A 17,300-nucleotide genomic window follows, 5' to 3' on the forward strand; every position below is an offset into this window, starting at 1 on the left:
ATTTGTCATCATCAACTCCCTGATAGACGACAACCAAGAAAAGAAACTTTTCAAAGTTTATTGGAACGGTTTCAACGGATTAAACACATAAACACTTCTTGATGTGCCTATCCGTGACGAATGTTGGCGATCATAATGGCAATCTTCACTTTATCTGCATCAACGCGGAAAAGCTGCACAGATGTCGTGTTGCAATTACACACACATCGATTTTGGACGGCCAATAAAATATCGGCCGATATTTTATGTAGACACATCGAATTGTTACCGGTGAAACTATATCAGTTGTTTTGTTGTCGTTATACGAGGTTAATGAATAAATGAATCCTAATCGAGTTGTTGCAAATGGTGGATTCATCCTATCGATCAAAGCAGAAAAAAACATGGGGACATTCTACACTCTTTTGAAGAACAGAGTCCTCTACATGCATCCCTAGTTAGATTCCTGTCCTTAAATATATCCAAGGTTTTGTCCTACAATACAGGTCTTACCTCCACTAACGAAATAAGGACACCATTGTCAAGAAAATCAGTAAGATCACTCATTTCAATAATTTTAATTATATTCAAGCACTATCAAAATTCAAATTAAAACGTATACCTACAATTTCACCGATCTGTTAAATGGAATTTGCCGATAAAAATCGATGTGTGTAATGCTGTGTCTTGAGTCATGTACCTACGCCACTATTTCCTCGTGCCGGCGAAACAGTGGCAGTGGCCGGCTGCTGAAAGATATTTTTCCACCTACCTCTACTGAAAGTATACTTTTCCGGACCTGATTGTAGGGAGCAAAGTTGTACTTTTCCTCCCTAGGGAGGAAAAGTAAAAGTGACGTCATGGTATTATTGACGCCCTGTACAATATCTATTTTTTATTACGTATCTATACATTTTAACGTTTATTTATAAAACACCCTGTATTTTGCAGAATGGTAAAAAACAGTAAATTGTTATTTTGATTTAACTATGTTTACATTAATAATTTGACAGTTGACAGTTATATTGTACCACCTTGTTAGTTTTAGTTCTAATAAATTTTGTTGGTTAGTTACATAAATAAATTAAGTAAAAATGAAAAAATAACTTGTTATTTGAGGAAGGTGGAAAAACCATATGTATAACATGGGAGTAAAGTGCCTTTTCCTCCCTTGAATGATTACTGTCCTCCGCTACGCGTCGGGCAGTAAACTTCATTCTCGGGAGGAAAAGTAGCACTTTCCTTCCTTGTTATACAAATAGCTATTATCGTCACCGATAAGCGGTCGGCCTGTGTGAAATGTCCCGTTCTCGCATATGGTTCACTATCGGAATTTGGACGGGCAATAAAAATGGACCGTCCAAAATCGATGAGAGTGTATTTAGCATTAGCAAGGCGGCCGAGGATCCGGTGATGGCCGCAGGCCAGGCGATATGTAAAAAGTTGTGACGCTTTTACTCGTACTCGTATATACTATCTACTTTTACCTCTCTTTACTAGTTGAAATTGACCTTGCAGGTTGATATCCTAACAATAGATTATTCTACTGATTTGCATACTCACTTATACAAACTCTACATTTTGCAACTTTAGTTTGCTTCTTTATTTATTTGTTTTTAATGTCTCAGTCATCTTTCAAAAATTATTTAAGTATTTTGTGTGAGTTAGTACCTACACATATACTACACCCAGACCAAAAGAAAAGTTATAATCTGGTTAATAAAGTTAATATTTTCATAATATAAAATATTCGGCAAAGTACTTTTTGAGAGACAAAGATTATTTATACAAATCTTTTTGCAAATAATAGTATTAGACCCTACCAATACGATTTCAATGACATTCTATAGCTCGTTCTTACAACATCTACTACGTTATCAGCAATTATACAAACTCGATTCCTAGTGTTACTTTTCCCTACATAGGTACTACAATTTATATCCTTCACTAGGTATTTCGCTCTTTGTCCTTTCCACCTAGACTCTTGAATGCAAGCAATTTGTACTCTTACGCGCATCTACTAACTCCACACTCTTACTTTTAAGACTTTCAATATTCCAAGACCCTATGCCCTATCCTAATATTTCTTACCTGTAATGGTGTTCTCCCTGAAATACTCATTACCCTGAAATCTGGCTTCTGGAACACTTTACCTTAGGAGATGCCATCATTTCAGTATAATTTTATTACATTGGAGGTCTTTTCACTGAACAGATTTTTGGACGTTTGATGCCTAAATGCCTTTTTTGTATGTAGAAGTATGTAGACGTGCTTCAATTTATTGGCAAAGCATCTAGTGCAGTTACTGAAGGTGGATATAAGCTATTACCTCTGATTTCGTTGAACCTCCATCGATTTGCCTGAAAATTGGTGAGTGGTTAGAGGATACCTCAAAGGACAAAGGTGACCTGGAGCCAACTTGCGCTTTTACCCTGGGGGTGGACGCCACCTATTCTCGGGGGTAAAAATTATTTTATTAATACTATCCCCATAGTTCGATAAACGGACAAATTCTAAGCAAAATTTGTTATATAACGTTATTAAAATAAATCAAAACTTTTTGAGTTATTTAAGATCAAAAATTTTAATTATTCGTTAGAAAAATGCATGTTTTTAACTGATTTTTCACAAATAACTCAAAAACTATAAGTTTTTACAAAAAATTATAATTACCAAAATTGAAGTCAATAAAAAATGAAATGAACTCCTTTCTAGAAAAACCTTTTATTTAACTAAAATTGAGTTATAGGTAATTGAATGTATATTTTTTTCGGCGAGTACCCAAGTCTAAATATTCAAGCTTAAATAACGGGAAAATGATGCATTTTATCACATAAACTTATTAAACATTAATTTGTCAAAGTATTTAGAAGTATCTATCAAATGAGCTCCCGAACGAGTCGATAGCATTCGATAAAATTTATGCTCCAAGAATCGCTCAAAATTTATCTTTTGTTTTTTAAATAACTCCATTAATTTTTACGATATCAGATTCACCTAAACACCATTTTAAAGTTAATTCCAAGGGCTATTAAACCACGTTGAATTTAATCTTTTAAACCCCTTACTTTTTTAAAATAAAAGGTAAAATGAACCCGTATGCATGGTTCTCGCAGCAAAATTTGAGCTTTAAACGTTTCTATCTCAGTTAATTTTTACCCTACAGAAATAGTAAAGAAATTTGGTTATACAGGGTGTAACAAAAATACAGGTCATAAATTTAATGGCATATTCTGGGACCAAAAATTGTTCGATTGAACCTAACTTACCTTAGTACAAATGTGCACAGAAAAAAAGTTACAGCCCTTTGAATTTACAAAATGAAAATCGAATTTTTCCAATATATCGAAAACGTTTAGAGATTTTTTATTGAAAATGGACATGTGGTATTCTTATGGCAGTAGCATTTTAAGAAAAAAGTATAATGAAATTTGAACACCCCATAAAAATTTTATGGGGGTTTGGTTCCTTTAAACCCCCCCAAACTTTTGTGTACGTTCCAATTTAAATATTATTGTAGTGCCATTAGTTAAACACGAGTTTTTAAAAACTTTTTTGTCTCTTAGTACTTTTTCCAAAAGTCAGTTTTTATCGAGATAGTTCAATATTTGTCAAATCCACCACATATGTGTATATGGTAAAGTACGATTATGGAGACTTGGTAATAATATGAAAATTTATTTATGATTTACATTTTTACGTATATTTTGAACCATATTAAAAAAGAAGCCACATCTCGATAAAAGATGCTTTATCAAAAAAATACAAAGAGACAAAAAAGTTTTAAAAACACTGTGTTTAACTAATGGTACCGCAGTAATAGTTTAATTGGAACGTACACAAACATTTGGGGGGTTTAAAGAACAAAACCCTCATAAAATTTTTATGTAAACATATTAAAAAAGAAGCCGCAACTCGATAAAAACTGCCTTATCGAAAAAATACTAAGAGGCAAAAAAGTTTTAAAAATATTGAATTTAACTAACGGCACCACAATAATGATATATTTGGAACGTACACAAAAGTTTGGGGGGTTTAAGGGAACAAAACCCCCATAAAATTTTTATGGGGTGCACAAATTTCACTATAATTTTTCTTTAAGATGTTCTTTCCATAAGAATGTCACCTGTCCATTTTCAACAAAAAATCTCTAATAGTTTTCGATATATTCAAAAAAATCGATTTTCATTTTGTAACTTCAAAGGGCTGTAACTTCTTTTGTGTGCATATTTGTACTAAGGTAAATTAGGTTCATTCGAACTACTTTTGGTCCCAGAATATGTGGTTTAATTTATGACCTGTATTTTTGTTACACCCTGTATATGAGGAGCTTTTTTACAAAACTGCATAAATCCATTTCCGGCCAAAATACATTTTTTGTTGAATTTCGAGAGTTTGGTCTGCCTTAGATCTTGTGCATAAGTCTCATGTGTTAAAAGTTAATATTTCCCATTTGAAATGAGCCTAACAATCACGTTTCTTCCACAAAACTTAATTAATCCACTCAAAAACCTTTACCCTATGTTCACTCTTTTTTTATACAAAACTTAACATCTCCTTCTTTAGCTAACCATTGAAATAGTTTTTGAAGTTATACTTCTTTAGGAGCGATATGAGGGTGATTATTTATTAATAATCTGCGCGCATGATCACACCGACAGTATGGTATTAGTCGTTATACGGGCTCTGATTGGGTGTTGAAATGATCTGTCAATAATAATTGTTCAGTATGGAGGTAAACAAATGTTGTATAATGTATTAGTTTTATTGTTGTGAGGACAGAAACAAAAAAGTTTATAATTGTAGTGACTTTTTAAATAGTTTTTAAAAGCAACGGGTACGTAATAATTGTAAATGTGTCCTAATAAAAAATTTCATAGGTACAGTGGAACCCCGATAAGTCGGCCCCCGATAACCCGGAAGTCCGGCTAACCCGGATCGATTTTCATCAGACAAAAATTTAACAAATAAACAATTTAACAATTTTATCAAATAAAAATGTATGTAGGCAAAATAATATTTGAGAGATAATGTGTATTTGTGTAATTTGAACTACATATACAATAGTAAAAATGATTCATGCACACGGCGGCAGGCAGAGCGACCGTCTCGGCTTATCGGAAAGAACAGGCACCTGTCTGTATTCCTTTTCCTTTATTTATGTCAAACTGTCTTAGCATTGTTTAAAATAGACGTGACTATTTAAAAATTCTTTTTTAAAACAATTGTCTTAGTCTGTTCTTAAATAACAACATTGTTCCTTGTGACCGTATTGTGTGTAGTATTACAGTCGTATTAATCACTTCCGTTCTGTAATCGTGCTTCAGATTGTGTTTGCGTGATTTTTGTCTACGTAATGGTAACAAAACGTAAAAATGTTGTAGTGACAACGGAAAAGAAACTAGAAACATTAGGTAGGATTGATAAAGGCGAATCTTTAAAATAAATTTATTGCAGCATCATAATATGATATTATGATACCATATTATGGTGTCGGTACATCTCTACAGTATGACTGAATTTTTTACCAAGAAATGAACAAAACTACACTCTATACAACTATCCGTAATTTAGATGTGTACTGTGCATATGTGTTTTATGTTTTTGTAATTATAATGGAGGTTATTTATTAATTTTTACCATATTCTCCGGATAACCCGGATTTTCGATAACCCGGATCGGCCGCGGTCCCGATTAATCCGAGTTGTCGAGGTTCCACTGTACCTACCTATTTGAACCTACCAAAATACATAGTATGTAATACTTTTATTTACATAATTTGATTACCATCAAAATTTCTATCAATATTCATAGTCTAAGAGCTAGTGAACCCTCCGACTAACGGTCGTCCTGTAAGGCTAGAAATTTTTCTAGTGATAATTTATAGCACACCAAGGCTAAAAACCATGACCTGGCAGGCCTCAGTGGTGCACGTGTATCTACCAGGTGAATCGAAAAGTGCAAATTTAGGGGGTAAAATAAACTTTCTCCTGTAAGGTTTAAATTTAAGTATGTGTTTGAGTAAGTCATTCAGAAGAAATGTGTACAATGACAGGCGATTCTGAAGAGCATAAGACCTTGCCAGGCGAGGGGAAAGATTAGGGGTTTTCCTAAAATTATTCTTTTTGCATCGAACAATTTTTTTTTAGGTTTTTTGAATCATTCCAAACAGAAAACGCCTTTAGTGATTTTTCTTTTAAGTTAATAGTTTTTGTTATATAAGCGATTGAAAATTTTGAAAATTGCGAAATCGGCCATTTTTAACCCTAAATCGGACATTTATCTAAAAATTTCAATGTTGCCAAGATACGTAGATATTCTTTAAACATTGATTAATGAAATCCCGAAGAGTTTTTTGCAATAAAATATCGAAAACCCCTTTGTTTTTTTTAATTGCTAATCAAGCAGGTGCGACACTGTAGTATAAGTGAGGACGTTTGAGTTTGCATATATTCATTATCTCGAGAATGGGCAAATTTCAAGAGAAATCCTCAGACAGGTCGATTTTTATTTTTCAATTAGGACTTTTTGGCATATATATAATACTAGTGACGTCATCCATCTGAGCGTGATGACGTAATCGATGATTTTTTTAAATGAGAGTATGGGTTGTGTGATAGCTCATTTGAAAGGTTATTGAATTTTCTATTCACTAATATAAACATTAACATAATTATTTATACAGGGTGTACAAAAATTTTTTTTTATTAAATTAACTTTGATTAAATTTGACAAATTGAAGAAAAAAATTTTTTTGTACACCCTGTATGAATAATTATATTAATGTTTATATTACTGAATAGAGAATTAAATAACCTTTCAAATGAGCTATCACACAACCCCTACTCTTATTTAAAAAAATCATCGATTACGTCATCACGCCCAGATGGATGACGTCACTAGTTTTATATATATGCCAAAAAGTTCTAATTCAAAAATAAAAATCGACCTGTCTGAGGATTTCTCTTGAAATTTGCCCATTCTCGAGATAATGAATTTATGCAAACTCAAACGTCCTCACTTATACTACAGTGTCGCACACGCTTGATTAGCAATTAAAAAAACAAAGGGGTTTTCGACATTTTATTGCAAAAAACTCTTCGGGATTTCATCTATCAATGTTTAAAGAATATCTACGTACCTTGCCAACATTGAAATTTTTAGATAAATGTACGATTTAGGGTTAAAAATGGCCGATCTCTCAATTTTCAAAATTTTCAATCGCTCATATAACAAAAACTGTTAACTTAAGAGAAAAATCACAAAAGACGTTTTCTGTTTGAAATGATTCAAAAAACCTAAAAAAAGTTTGTTCGATGCAAAAAGAATAATTTTAGGAAAAACCCATAATCTTTCCCCTCGCCTGGCAAGGTCTTATGCTCTTCAGAATCGCCTGTCACTGTACACATTTCTTCTAAATGACTTACTAAAACACATATTTAAATTTAAACCTTACAGGAGAAAGTTTATTTTACCCCCTAAATTTGCACTTTTCGATTCACCTGGTAGATACACGTGCACCGCTGAGGCCTGCCAGGTCATGGTTTTTAGCCTTGGTGTGCTATGAATTATCACTAGAAAAATTTTTAGCCTTACAGGACGACCGTTAGTCGGAGGGTTCACTAGCTCTTAGACTATCACCTAATATACTGTTTTTTGTTTTCTTACTCTATGTTTTGTTGTATTTTTTCCATTCTAAATAATTTCAATTCAAAATCAAAATAATTTGGTTAAATTCAGAACCGTTAAAAGTTTAATCCGTTTAGTTACTTGAACTTCGCACATGATGACGTATAGTCTCCGTGGATAAGCGTTCAAGGTGAATGAATTCCCAACACCAACCGCGCTAATAAGTGGGTTCGAATCCCAATAGAAACTTTTATTTTTTTATACATTTTATGATTGTAAGTGTATTTATTATATAATTTTATTTTCAGATAATACGTATTTACTTAAAAAAATTTCCGAAAATTGTTCAGAAATGATTTGTGGCATTTTTCAATGTGTTTGTGTGTGTTTTATTCTTTTAATTTTTGGCACTGTTTTAATAAAAATGTTTGAGAAGTAGTAAGTATAAATTAGTTTAATATTTAAATAAAATATAAATAAAAGTATATTTATTTCGTTAAAATCATAAATAGAAGTATAACTTCTTACGTGCGTACAAAGTACACACTCATTCTTTTTTGTTTTACAAAACTGCATAAATCCTCCGGCCTGCAGAACTATCCCCCTACTATTTTTGTTTGGTTTTAAAAGCATACTCTAGAATTAGATGTTGATTCGTGAAACAAAATATAATATTCGTTAGTTCTAAAACTACTCACGGGTAGCACTAACAATGTGTACCGTAGCCACGTCATGCCACGCTGTGCCCATCTTTTTCTTACAAAACGCGATATCTCCAATAGACACACGGCTATATTTTGTTAATGCAAATCAATAAAAATAATGTTAATTAACGTTTTATTTCTCTAAATCTAACCTCAATTGATTACGTTCTCAGAAATTTCGAAATTTTAGTACAACAGCTGCAGCACGTTTTTACGTCTCCTGAAAATTTTTGAAAAGTGGATTTATGCAGTTTTGTAAAAAAGCTCCTCCTATCAATTTTTACGTATATTGAGTATTTTTGGAGTTATTACAAAAAGAAAATGAAAATTACGATAATTTTAAAAATTCTGATTTTTTAAGTCATATCTTTTTTCAAAAATACGCATTCTTAACCGGTCAAAATTGTTGAAATGATTACTTATGCTAATATAAAAAAATTCTTGTAAGGATTACAATAAATTATAATTTTTGTGGAAATGGCATGTTTTATTTTTCACTTTTTCCTTAAAAAATTCGAAAGGGTTCTCTTATTTTCATCATAACTTGCTTAATTTTGAAGCTATTAACTGCTTCTGGTACTCATTTAATAGGTATTCTGTAGTGCTTTGACAAGTGTATAGCAGGTATATTTTATAAAATGCATCGTTGTCCCGTTATTAAAGCTTGAATACTTACGATTTGAGTACTCGTCAAAATAAATATACATTCAATTACCCATAACTCACTTTGAATTAACATTAGTTTAGTTTTTTAGTGAGTATTGTATTCAATATTTTATTATTTAAAATTTTGATAATAATAACTTTTCTGAAAAAACTTATAGTTATCGAGTTATACATAAAAATAGCTTTAAACATGCATTTTTTGCGAAAAAATAACATCTTTGGTCTTTAATAACTCAAAAAGTATTGGTTTATGTTAATAACTTTATATAATAAATTTTGCTTAGACTTTGTCCCTCTATCGACTTATGGTATTATTTTTAATAAAATAATTTTCACCCCGAGATGGGGTGGCATCCACCTTTGTTCCTTGAGGTATCATCTAACTACTCACCAATTTTCATGAAAATTGATGAAAGTTCAACGAAATCGGAGGTGAAAACCTTCAGTGACTGCACTAATCGAAGTGGCACAGCCGATGACGAAGAGACCACCTTCTGATCACGCGTTACTTTATATTCTTTTTCTACTTATCCTCAAAGTGAATAGTAATGTTTCTTTATAAAAACAATAAAACTCGATTTAAGCTTTTTTAATTAAAAGTTGTCTTTATTTCTGTTATAATTTCCAAAATGAACATAACGAATGCATAAATGGAACCATCTTACAATTTACAAAAAAGAAAAAATGATAAGAACTATCACTATATCACGTAACACAGTTTCACGGACGTCAAATCAAAAACTGCACTAAAAATATTTACAACTCTAATGAAATTATGAAGAGGCTCCTTGGAGCTTCTTGTCGTAGAGCCATTCGCCAAGGGCTCCGTGTTCTCCCATCATCTTTTGTAAATTGGAGACTTTTCCAGCTAAGTCCCGTTGTCCATGGTATTGTTCTTCCAAGAAGTCGCCAGTCAGGTAATCAACAAGCTAAGGACAAAAAAAGAATTAAAACAAATGAAATAAAAATGACATAAAAAGATTGGCATGAATGAAAAATGAAACAAACGACATAAAAATAACTAAAATCACTTAAAACTTATCAAAAACTTGTTGTACGAGGGTGGATTGATATAAAACTAGCCTTTGATAGAAAAAAACAAGTTTTTTGGGATAAAATCGATTTATTTTTCGAAGTCCCCTTTTAGCTCGGTACACTTAGTAATGCTGGGGCCACAGTAACGTCTAATGCCGTTAATTCACGCATTATTTGCATTACAGAGATGGCAAATAATGCGTTAATTAACGGCATTATACGTTACTGTGGCCCCAGCGTAAGACGATGTTCCAATTTTTTTATCCCATCCGAATAGTACTTTTGCTCGAGCTCTTCAAAATAGGCCAAAGTTTCAGCGACGACTTCATCGTTTGTTGCGAAACGGCCATTTTTTTAGGTTTGGAAACACGAAAAAGTCGCTGGCAGCAAGATCTGGGAAATACGGTGGATGTTCAATAAATTCATAGCCCAATTAGTGTAATTTTGCTATGGCGACGGCCGATCAGTGAGCTGGTGGGTTGTTTTGGTGAAAGAGCCCTTTTTGCGTGCCAAACCGGGGCGTTTTCGACGCAATTCGGCATCGAATCAATGCAATAATGCTGCGTAGTACTCGCCATTGATTGTTTTTCCTTTTTCCAAGTAGTCGATGTGGAAGATGCTTTTCCCATCCCAGGAAACAGTCGCCACCACTTTGCCGGCCGAATGTGCACTTTTTGCCTTCTTCGGCGGGCCTTCGCCGCGTTTGCGCCACTGTTTCGTCGTGTTCTTTGATTTCCGGTGTGTAATAATGCACCCAAGTTTCATCAACGGTGAAAATCGGCGAAAAAAATCCTTCGGATCGCGCAGTATCATCGCCAAAAGCGTCTCCGAAGTGGCCACACGCGTTCCGGTGCGTAATAATGCATCCAGGTTTCATTCCGAAGTGGTCACACGTTTTCGCATTTGGTCGATTGTCAGCAAACGCGTCACCCATCGCGGGGATAACTTTTTCATGTCCAAATGATGGTGAATGATGTTGTGTACGCGTTCGTAGAAAATGTTTAGGGCCTCTACTAATTTCCGGCGTGGTGACTTCATTTGGCCTCCCGGGACCAGATGGACGGCGTTATGTAGGGATTTTCTCACCAGAGTCTTCATTTGGTCTGCTCATCGTGCTGGATCTCTTCTCCTTGGTCTTCAGCCTTCTACCTTTCCTTCTACTATCAGTAGTTCCATGATCCCTGTTCTTCTTGCTATGTGGACGAAGTAATTTAGGTTTACATACTCAGTTTACTTTTTTAATGGACTGTCTTTTATATGAAGCTCATCCATAATTTATATATTGGTCTGTGGTCTGTCCAGGACACGCATAATTCTTCTACAGACCCTTCGAAGGATTTCCTTGTTATTATTCGGTTCTTTCATATTTTACTTAATTTAGCTGCTGTGGTTCGGGCTATTGCTAGTCTACGCTTGTTTTCTGAGCAGCAATCGCCATTGTTGGTTATCAGGGAGCCCAAGACAAATATACAAATCTGTCTACTATTTCGAAATTCGCCACTTGGTGTATGTGTGACAGATTATTTGAGGCTATCAGGGCAACAGTAGCCTAATCCCAAAAAACGAAGTTTTGAGATAAATGCAATCCTTGCATTCGTATTTCCATTGTTTATGGGACGGAGCTACAAATTATGTAGTGCCATCTAGCTAAATATACAGTGAGCACGTATGTAAAGGTTGGAATAAATTCATGGTCTCGAGAAGGGACGATTTTGGAAAAAAATCCGGAAACAGGTCAATTTTTATTTTTAAATTACGACTTTTTGACATATATCATACTAGTGACGTCACCCATCTGGACGTGATGACGTCATCGAAGATTTTTTTAAATGATAATAGGGGTCGTGTGATAGCTCATTTGAAAGGTAATTCAATTCTCTATTCAGTAGTATAAACATTAACATATTTGTTTATATAGGGTGTCCAAAAAAAATTTTTAAATTTAATTTATTGACATAAGAAGAAGAATGTATGTAATTTATTTAATTCAAAATACATTTTACTGCTCTCAGAAAACAGAAAAATGTTGATTTAACAAATAAATATTGTTTTTTGCTTAAATTAAATATTAATGCAGCCAACCACCTACCTCTTGACAGTTAGACATTTAATTGAAGAGGAAACAGTAGCGATCAACAGGTAGCGAAAACGCGTTCTAAGATTGCGGCTGTAATTTTGAATATTTTTTTGAGATATTTGGCACACGTATTCGTAATATAATAAAGAATGGCGATACAGAGCCCAATTTGAAAAATATATTAATATGTGGAAATTACTCTGTAATTAAATACAATATTAAAAAATCGAGCCTGTACCGCCATTAAGAAGAACAAAAAATACACTTTCTTCAAATAAACTTTTTTATCCGATGCCTAGATTTTGTGTCATTTTGGAACTACTAATGAAATAAAAAATTTTAGTAGTTCCAAAATGACACAAAATCTAGGCATCGGATAAAAAAGTTTATTTGAAGAAAGTGTATTTTTTTGTTCTTCTTAATGGCGGTACAGGCTCTTTTTTTTAATATTGTATTTAATTACAGAGTAATTTCCACATATTAATATATTTTTCAAATTGGGCTCTGTACCGCCATTTACGTATTACGAATACGTGTGCCAAATATCTCTAAAAAATATTCAAAATTACAGCCGCAATCTTGGAACGCGTTTTTGCTTCCTGTTGATCGCTACAAGCGAAAAGAGATGATTCTAGCACGAAAAATCCGGAACATGACCCGAATTACGAAGTTGTGTACCGGCGTCCCGAACAAGGCTTCCGGGCCATCCGAATTTTCAACGTTTTGGTAAAATTCTATTTTGAAATTTTGAATACCTTATTTTTCTAAGAACTCCAAATTTTCCAAATTGCATGCATTTTATATCGAGGTATTATGTATTGGTCTACGAAAACTCAAACATGGGGCAATATCCCGTTTCTGTATTTTAATTTTCGTCTTCTGAAAAGACGATTCAAAAACATGAATATCAAATAATGATAATTATATTTTTATATTAACATCAGTTGATTTAAGTCCAACATCAGTTGATTTTCTAATTTTTTCCTTCTTGAGAACGATTTCCGGATTTTAAGTCGAAACGTTAAAAACTAACAAAAGTGTAATTATCATTAAAACTCATCCCGTCAAAAAAATTTTGTTGACATAAAGATGTTAAACAATGAATAAAATGATATTAAAGTTCTATATTAAAAAAAGGGATTTTCATTGAAAAGTCCCGGATTTTAGGTATTTTTTTACCCTTGTCCCGAATTCGACTGACTTGGAGTAGGTCACACTATGTATAAATAATTATGTTAATGTTTATACTACTGAATAGAGAATTGAATTACCTCTCAAATGAGCTATCACACGACCCCTATTCTCATTTAAAATTTATTTAGCATATGGCTATATCCCAGTTTTTGTATAAAAATAAAGATCACAATACATTATAAAAAAATAATAATTAATTTTTATAAACGAAAATTTAGTTGATAAATAAATTGAATCGATTCATTGGTCGCTATTAAAAAATCGGACCAATTGCCACTGTACGATCTGATGGGGCATTCCTCTACCAAATGCTTAACGGTTTGTCTGTCAGCACCGCAATCGCAATTTGGAGAAGGTATTTTTCCCCATCTAAAAAGTGAGTCAGGGCACCTACCACAGTTGGTTCTAATTCTATTTAGTGTCGCCCAGATCCGTCTTGGTTGATTGAAACCCTCTGGCTTGCTTATAATACATGGCATATTTCGGATGTCAGGTGAAGCATTCTTCTCCGAATCTTCTTGCCAACAATCGGTTATTTCGAAACTCCTTTTACTCCTTTTAAAGTTGTACATAATTTAAAAATAAAAATTGACCTGTTTCGGAATTTTTTTCCAAAATCGTCCGTTCTCGTGAAAATGAATTAATTCCAACCTTTATATGCTCACTGTAGAGGTAGGTTGTGTAGGCCTCTGCTAATCCGAAGATTTAGGGCCGGTTGTTCGAACGCTAATCAAGAAGTTGATTATAATCAATCATTTATTGTAATCAATTTTCTTGATGGGAATCAAATCGCGACATGAAAAATACATGTAAAACACTAATCAGTTATTGATTGTAGGTAAAACAGTAATTAAAATATAGCCGCAGCTCTTAAATTATTAAAAATTGCTTATTATTATTATTGATTTGTAAGTAAAAACAAGAAATTAACATCAGAAAGAGTTTAGTTATGCTTTATTTTAAATTAAAACCAAAATAATAAAATAAATCAGTCAACATAACCTCAAAATGCGACATCTGTCAGAAGTACGCTTAATCAAATATAATTGTAATTAAATATTTGATAATGATCAGTTTTGATTAGCGTTCGAACAACCGGCCCTTAATGTTGCTGCTTTTATTGATATATTAATTTAAAAAAGCTCAATTTGTGGCTTAGGCCACTGTTGCTGTGAGGGCCTCATTTATTATTTGACCTGTGACCTGTCTATGATCATTGTTTTTCCGGTTTTGATCTGAAGTCCAAATTCTTTGTTTATATGTATTCCACAAATCAGTATGAATAACTTTATAATGATCCCAAGATACTTTATTTCAAGTTTTTACCGCCTCTTTTGAAGGGTAGTAAGTATACAGTGTATATTTCTTAATAAGTTATTATTCGAATATAAACGGTTTTTATTGATGATTTCAGATTTATTCTAGCGCCTCAACGCCTTAATCCGACCACATTGGATTTTGAATGAATAAAAAAATACTGTCTAATTTATGACATTAAACTGATGATAAAAAACTAAAATCGATGATATCAGATTTGACTGCTTTGGTTAAAATGACATTTTACTGTATACGAAAAGTGGACAAAACTTACATGGTAATCGTTGAAGTTTGAGCCGTCTTCGCAAACTTGGATCACATCTCTGATCTTTCTGGTAACTGAAGCTTCCAGTTTAAGGGCGTGTTTGAGGGCACTCACACCGTTTTCCCATGTGGTTTGAGCAGGTGCAAGCTATAACAATGAGTTTGTTAAATAAACAACAATAATTTTTATTGAATGTTTTTATATTATTATAAATGGTATTTAATCTATTGAAAATATCCTAATCTATAACTTATCCAAAAAAATAATAGGACAAAATAGAATACCGCAAGAATGGAGATCAAGAATCCTAATATCTCTTTTTCTCTTTTTTATCATTTTCTTGATAACAAACAAACTGAATGAAATTATAACTCTAGCAGAAGAACAACAAGGTTTTAGGTCGGGAAGATCAACCGACGACCGACGCTATATTTATAATGAAGCAAGTCCCAGAGAAATAATTAGAATATGGCAAGCCGACATATTTATGTTTGGTGAGCCTTAAGAAGGCATTTGAGAGGGTCAAATTAAACGATGTTATCCACTTATTGTATCCAAGAGAGATACCTCTAGGGATAATCAAAACTATCGAAAAAGTATCCACCAGAACAACACAATAAAAGTATAAAGGTACGTATAAATACAAGGGTGAACCGCGCTCCATGTAGCAGCTCGAATGGATACGGTATGAGCTCCCCTACATATAAATCGCAAACCGGTTGAATCGAAGAGTGTGAGCGCCGAGCGGCGTTCACCAACGTATCCACTACGGGGAGCTGCTGCAACGAACAGGGTTCACCCTTGTATGGATACGTACCTTAAGAACTAACTGACGCAATTGAAGCAGGCAATGGGATGAAATAGGAGGATTCCCGAGTCCTCTATTCAACCTGATCGTGGACGAAATAATAAAAAAAGTAAGAACTAAAGAAGGATACTAAATGGGAGAAACACAACTTAAAATAATCTGCTATGCAGATAACGCAATACTAAAAACTCTCAGAGTGAAGATAATATACAATGTATGCTGTATCAATAATTTAATATAACTATTAACAAAATTTAACATGTTAATTTCTCAAAAAAAGACAAAACACATCGTTATAACAGCAAATCTACTAAGATATAAATTAGAGCTGGATCGTCACATAATTGAAGTGATGAAAGTGATGAAAACTCTGAAGAAATAAAAATATCGGGTAAGAAATGAAAGGCAGAATGTACAAGTCCGTCATCAGATCAATAATAACAAGCGAAAGAAACACGACCTGACAGAGAGAGGACAAAATAATGCTATATAAAAATCCTTAGTAAAATAGATAGCTTTCTAGATAGATTCTCTATTTGTGCTTTGCAGCATCAACAAAGTTGTAATTGCTTTGAGTATACTAATTTATATATTTATAACTATCATATTTATTTTTATTTAGGTCCATAATCTCTTTGAAATATGTAAAGAGGGCATTCGTTATCAATTAAATTGAATACAGAAACAAATTTGTAAGTCATTTACTTATGAAGCAAACCCTTTATAAAAGCCATTATTCAGAAAAAAACCTTTATAGCTCTGCCATCATTTCCTAATAATTACTTTGCACACATAAACAATAAAACATTGTTTACTGCTAGTAAGTCAAACATATTTACAACTAATTTCTAAGAAAAAAACAAGCATTAGTATAACTACCCAAGAAAGCCTTAAATTAAATCAAATAATAAATATAAATTTTTGATAAATTTAAAATCATTTATCATATCTCTAAATTTAAGAAGTTTGTATGTACAAACGCTCTAGACATTTTAGTGAACACTTCAGATAGACTTTGTATTATTATTATATGTTAAAATATTATTTGAACAATGTAATCAATGTTGTAATTAAAAAAATGTTCTGAAAAAACGATTCAATGTTGTAATTATAAAAATGATAAATTTTATACAAAAAAATATAAAATACTTTGTTCATTATTATTGTTACTAAGCATTTCTGGGAAGTGTGACATACTTGTCTTTGTAGATAAATCCCATACAATTTAAAAATACATTTTCCACATGGGACTCCTTATCTTTATATTATACGACTTATCACTTCTAAACATGTGAAGAAAGAATGCTTCATTATCATTTCAACAAATTTGAAATAAACAACAAATTAAAATGATATACTATTGTTTACAGAAAATTATCAACCTGAACTTGAAATTTCCTTAATGGTGTAATAAAGATTACATTTTAAATTAACTAATGTTTGATTTGATTTCCACTTCGGAAATCATTGTAATCTATTATTTCAAATATTTATTTGTTTATTTCTTTTTTATGCCCTTTATTTTATTTCTAATAAGCTGAGGAATTATTCTGAAGCTATTTCCTTGAGGTCTTTTAATGAGGGTAAGGCAGGGATGCATACTTTCTCTGTTGCTCTTTACTTGTG

At 32.7% G+C, this 17,300-nt stretch overlaps 1 protein-coding gene across 2 annotated transcripts in view; it reads right to left on the minus strand.

Annotated features, from left to right (window-relative positions):
• Positions 1-9,556: 9,556 nt before the first annotated feature.
• The window catches only part of LOC114333215 (ferritin subunit), a 73,818-nt gene continuing 66,074 nt past the window's right edge, over positions 9,557-17,300 (minus strand). For both annotated transcript variants that reach the window (XM_050657195.1, XM_028283067.2), the window contains exons 3-4: positions 14,876-15,013; positions 9,557-9,907 (exon numbers count right to left, since the gene is read on the minus strand). In XM_050657195.1, the coding sequence (XP_050513152.1) occupies positions 9,752-9,907; positions 14,876-15,013 (294 nt within the window). In that variant the 3' untranslated portion in view covers positions 9,557-9,751. The remainder of the gene's footprint in view (positions 9,908-14,875; positions 15,014-17,300) is intronic.

Source organism: Diabrotica virgifera, chromosome 7 (assembly GCF_917563875.1).
Source record: "Diabrotica virgifera virgifera chromosome 7, PGI_DIABVI_V3a".
Lineage (NCBI taxonomy): Eukaryota > Metazoa > Arthropoda > Insecta > Coleoptera > Chrysomelidae > Diabrotica > Diabrotica virgifera.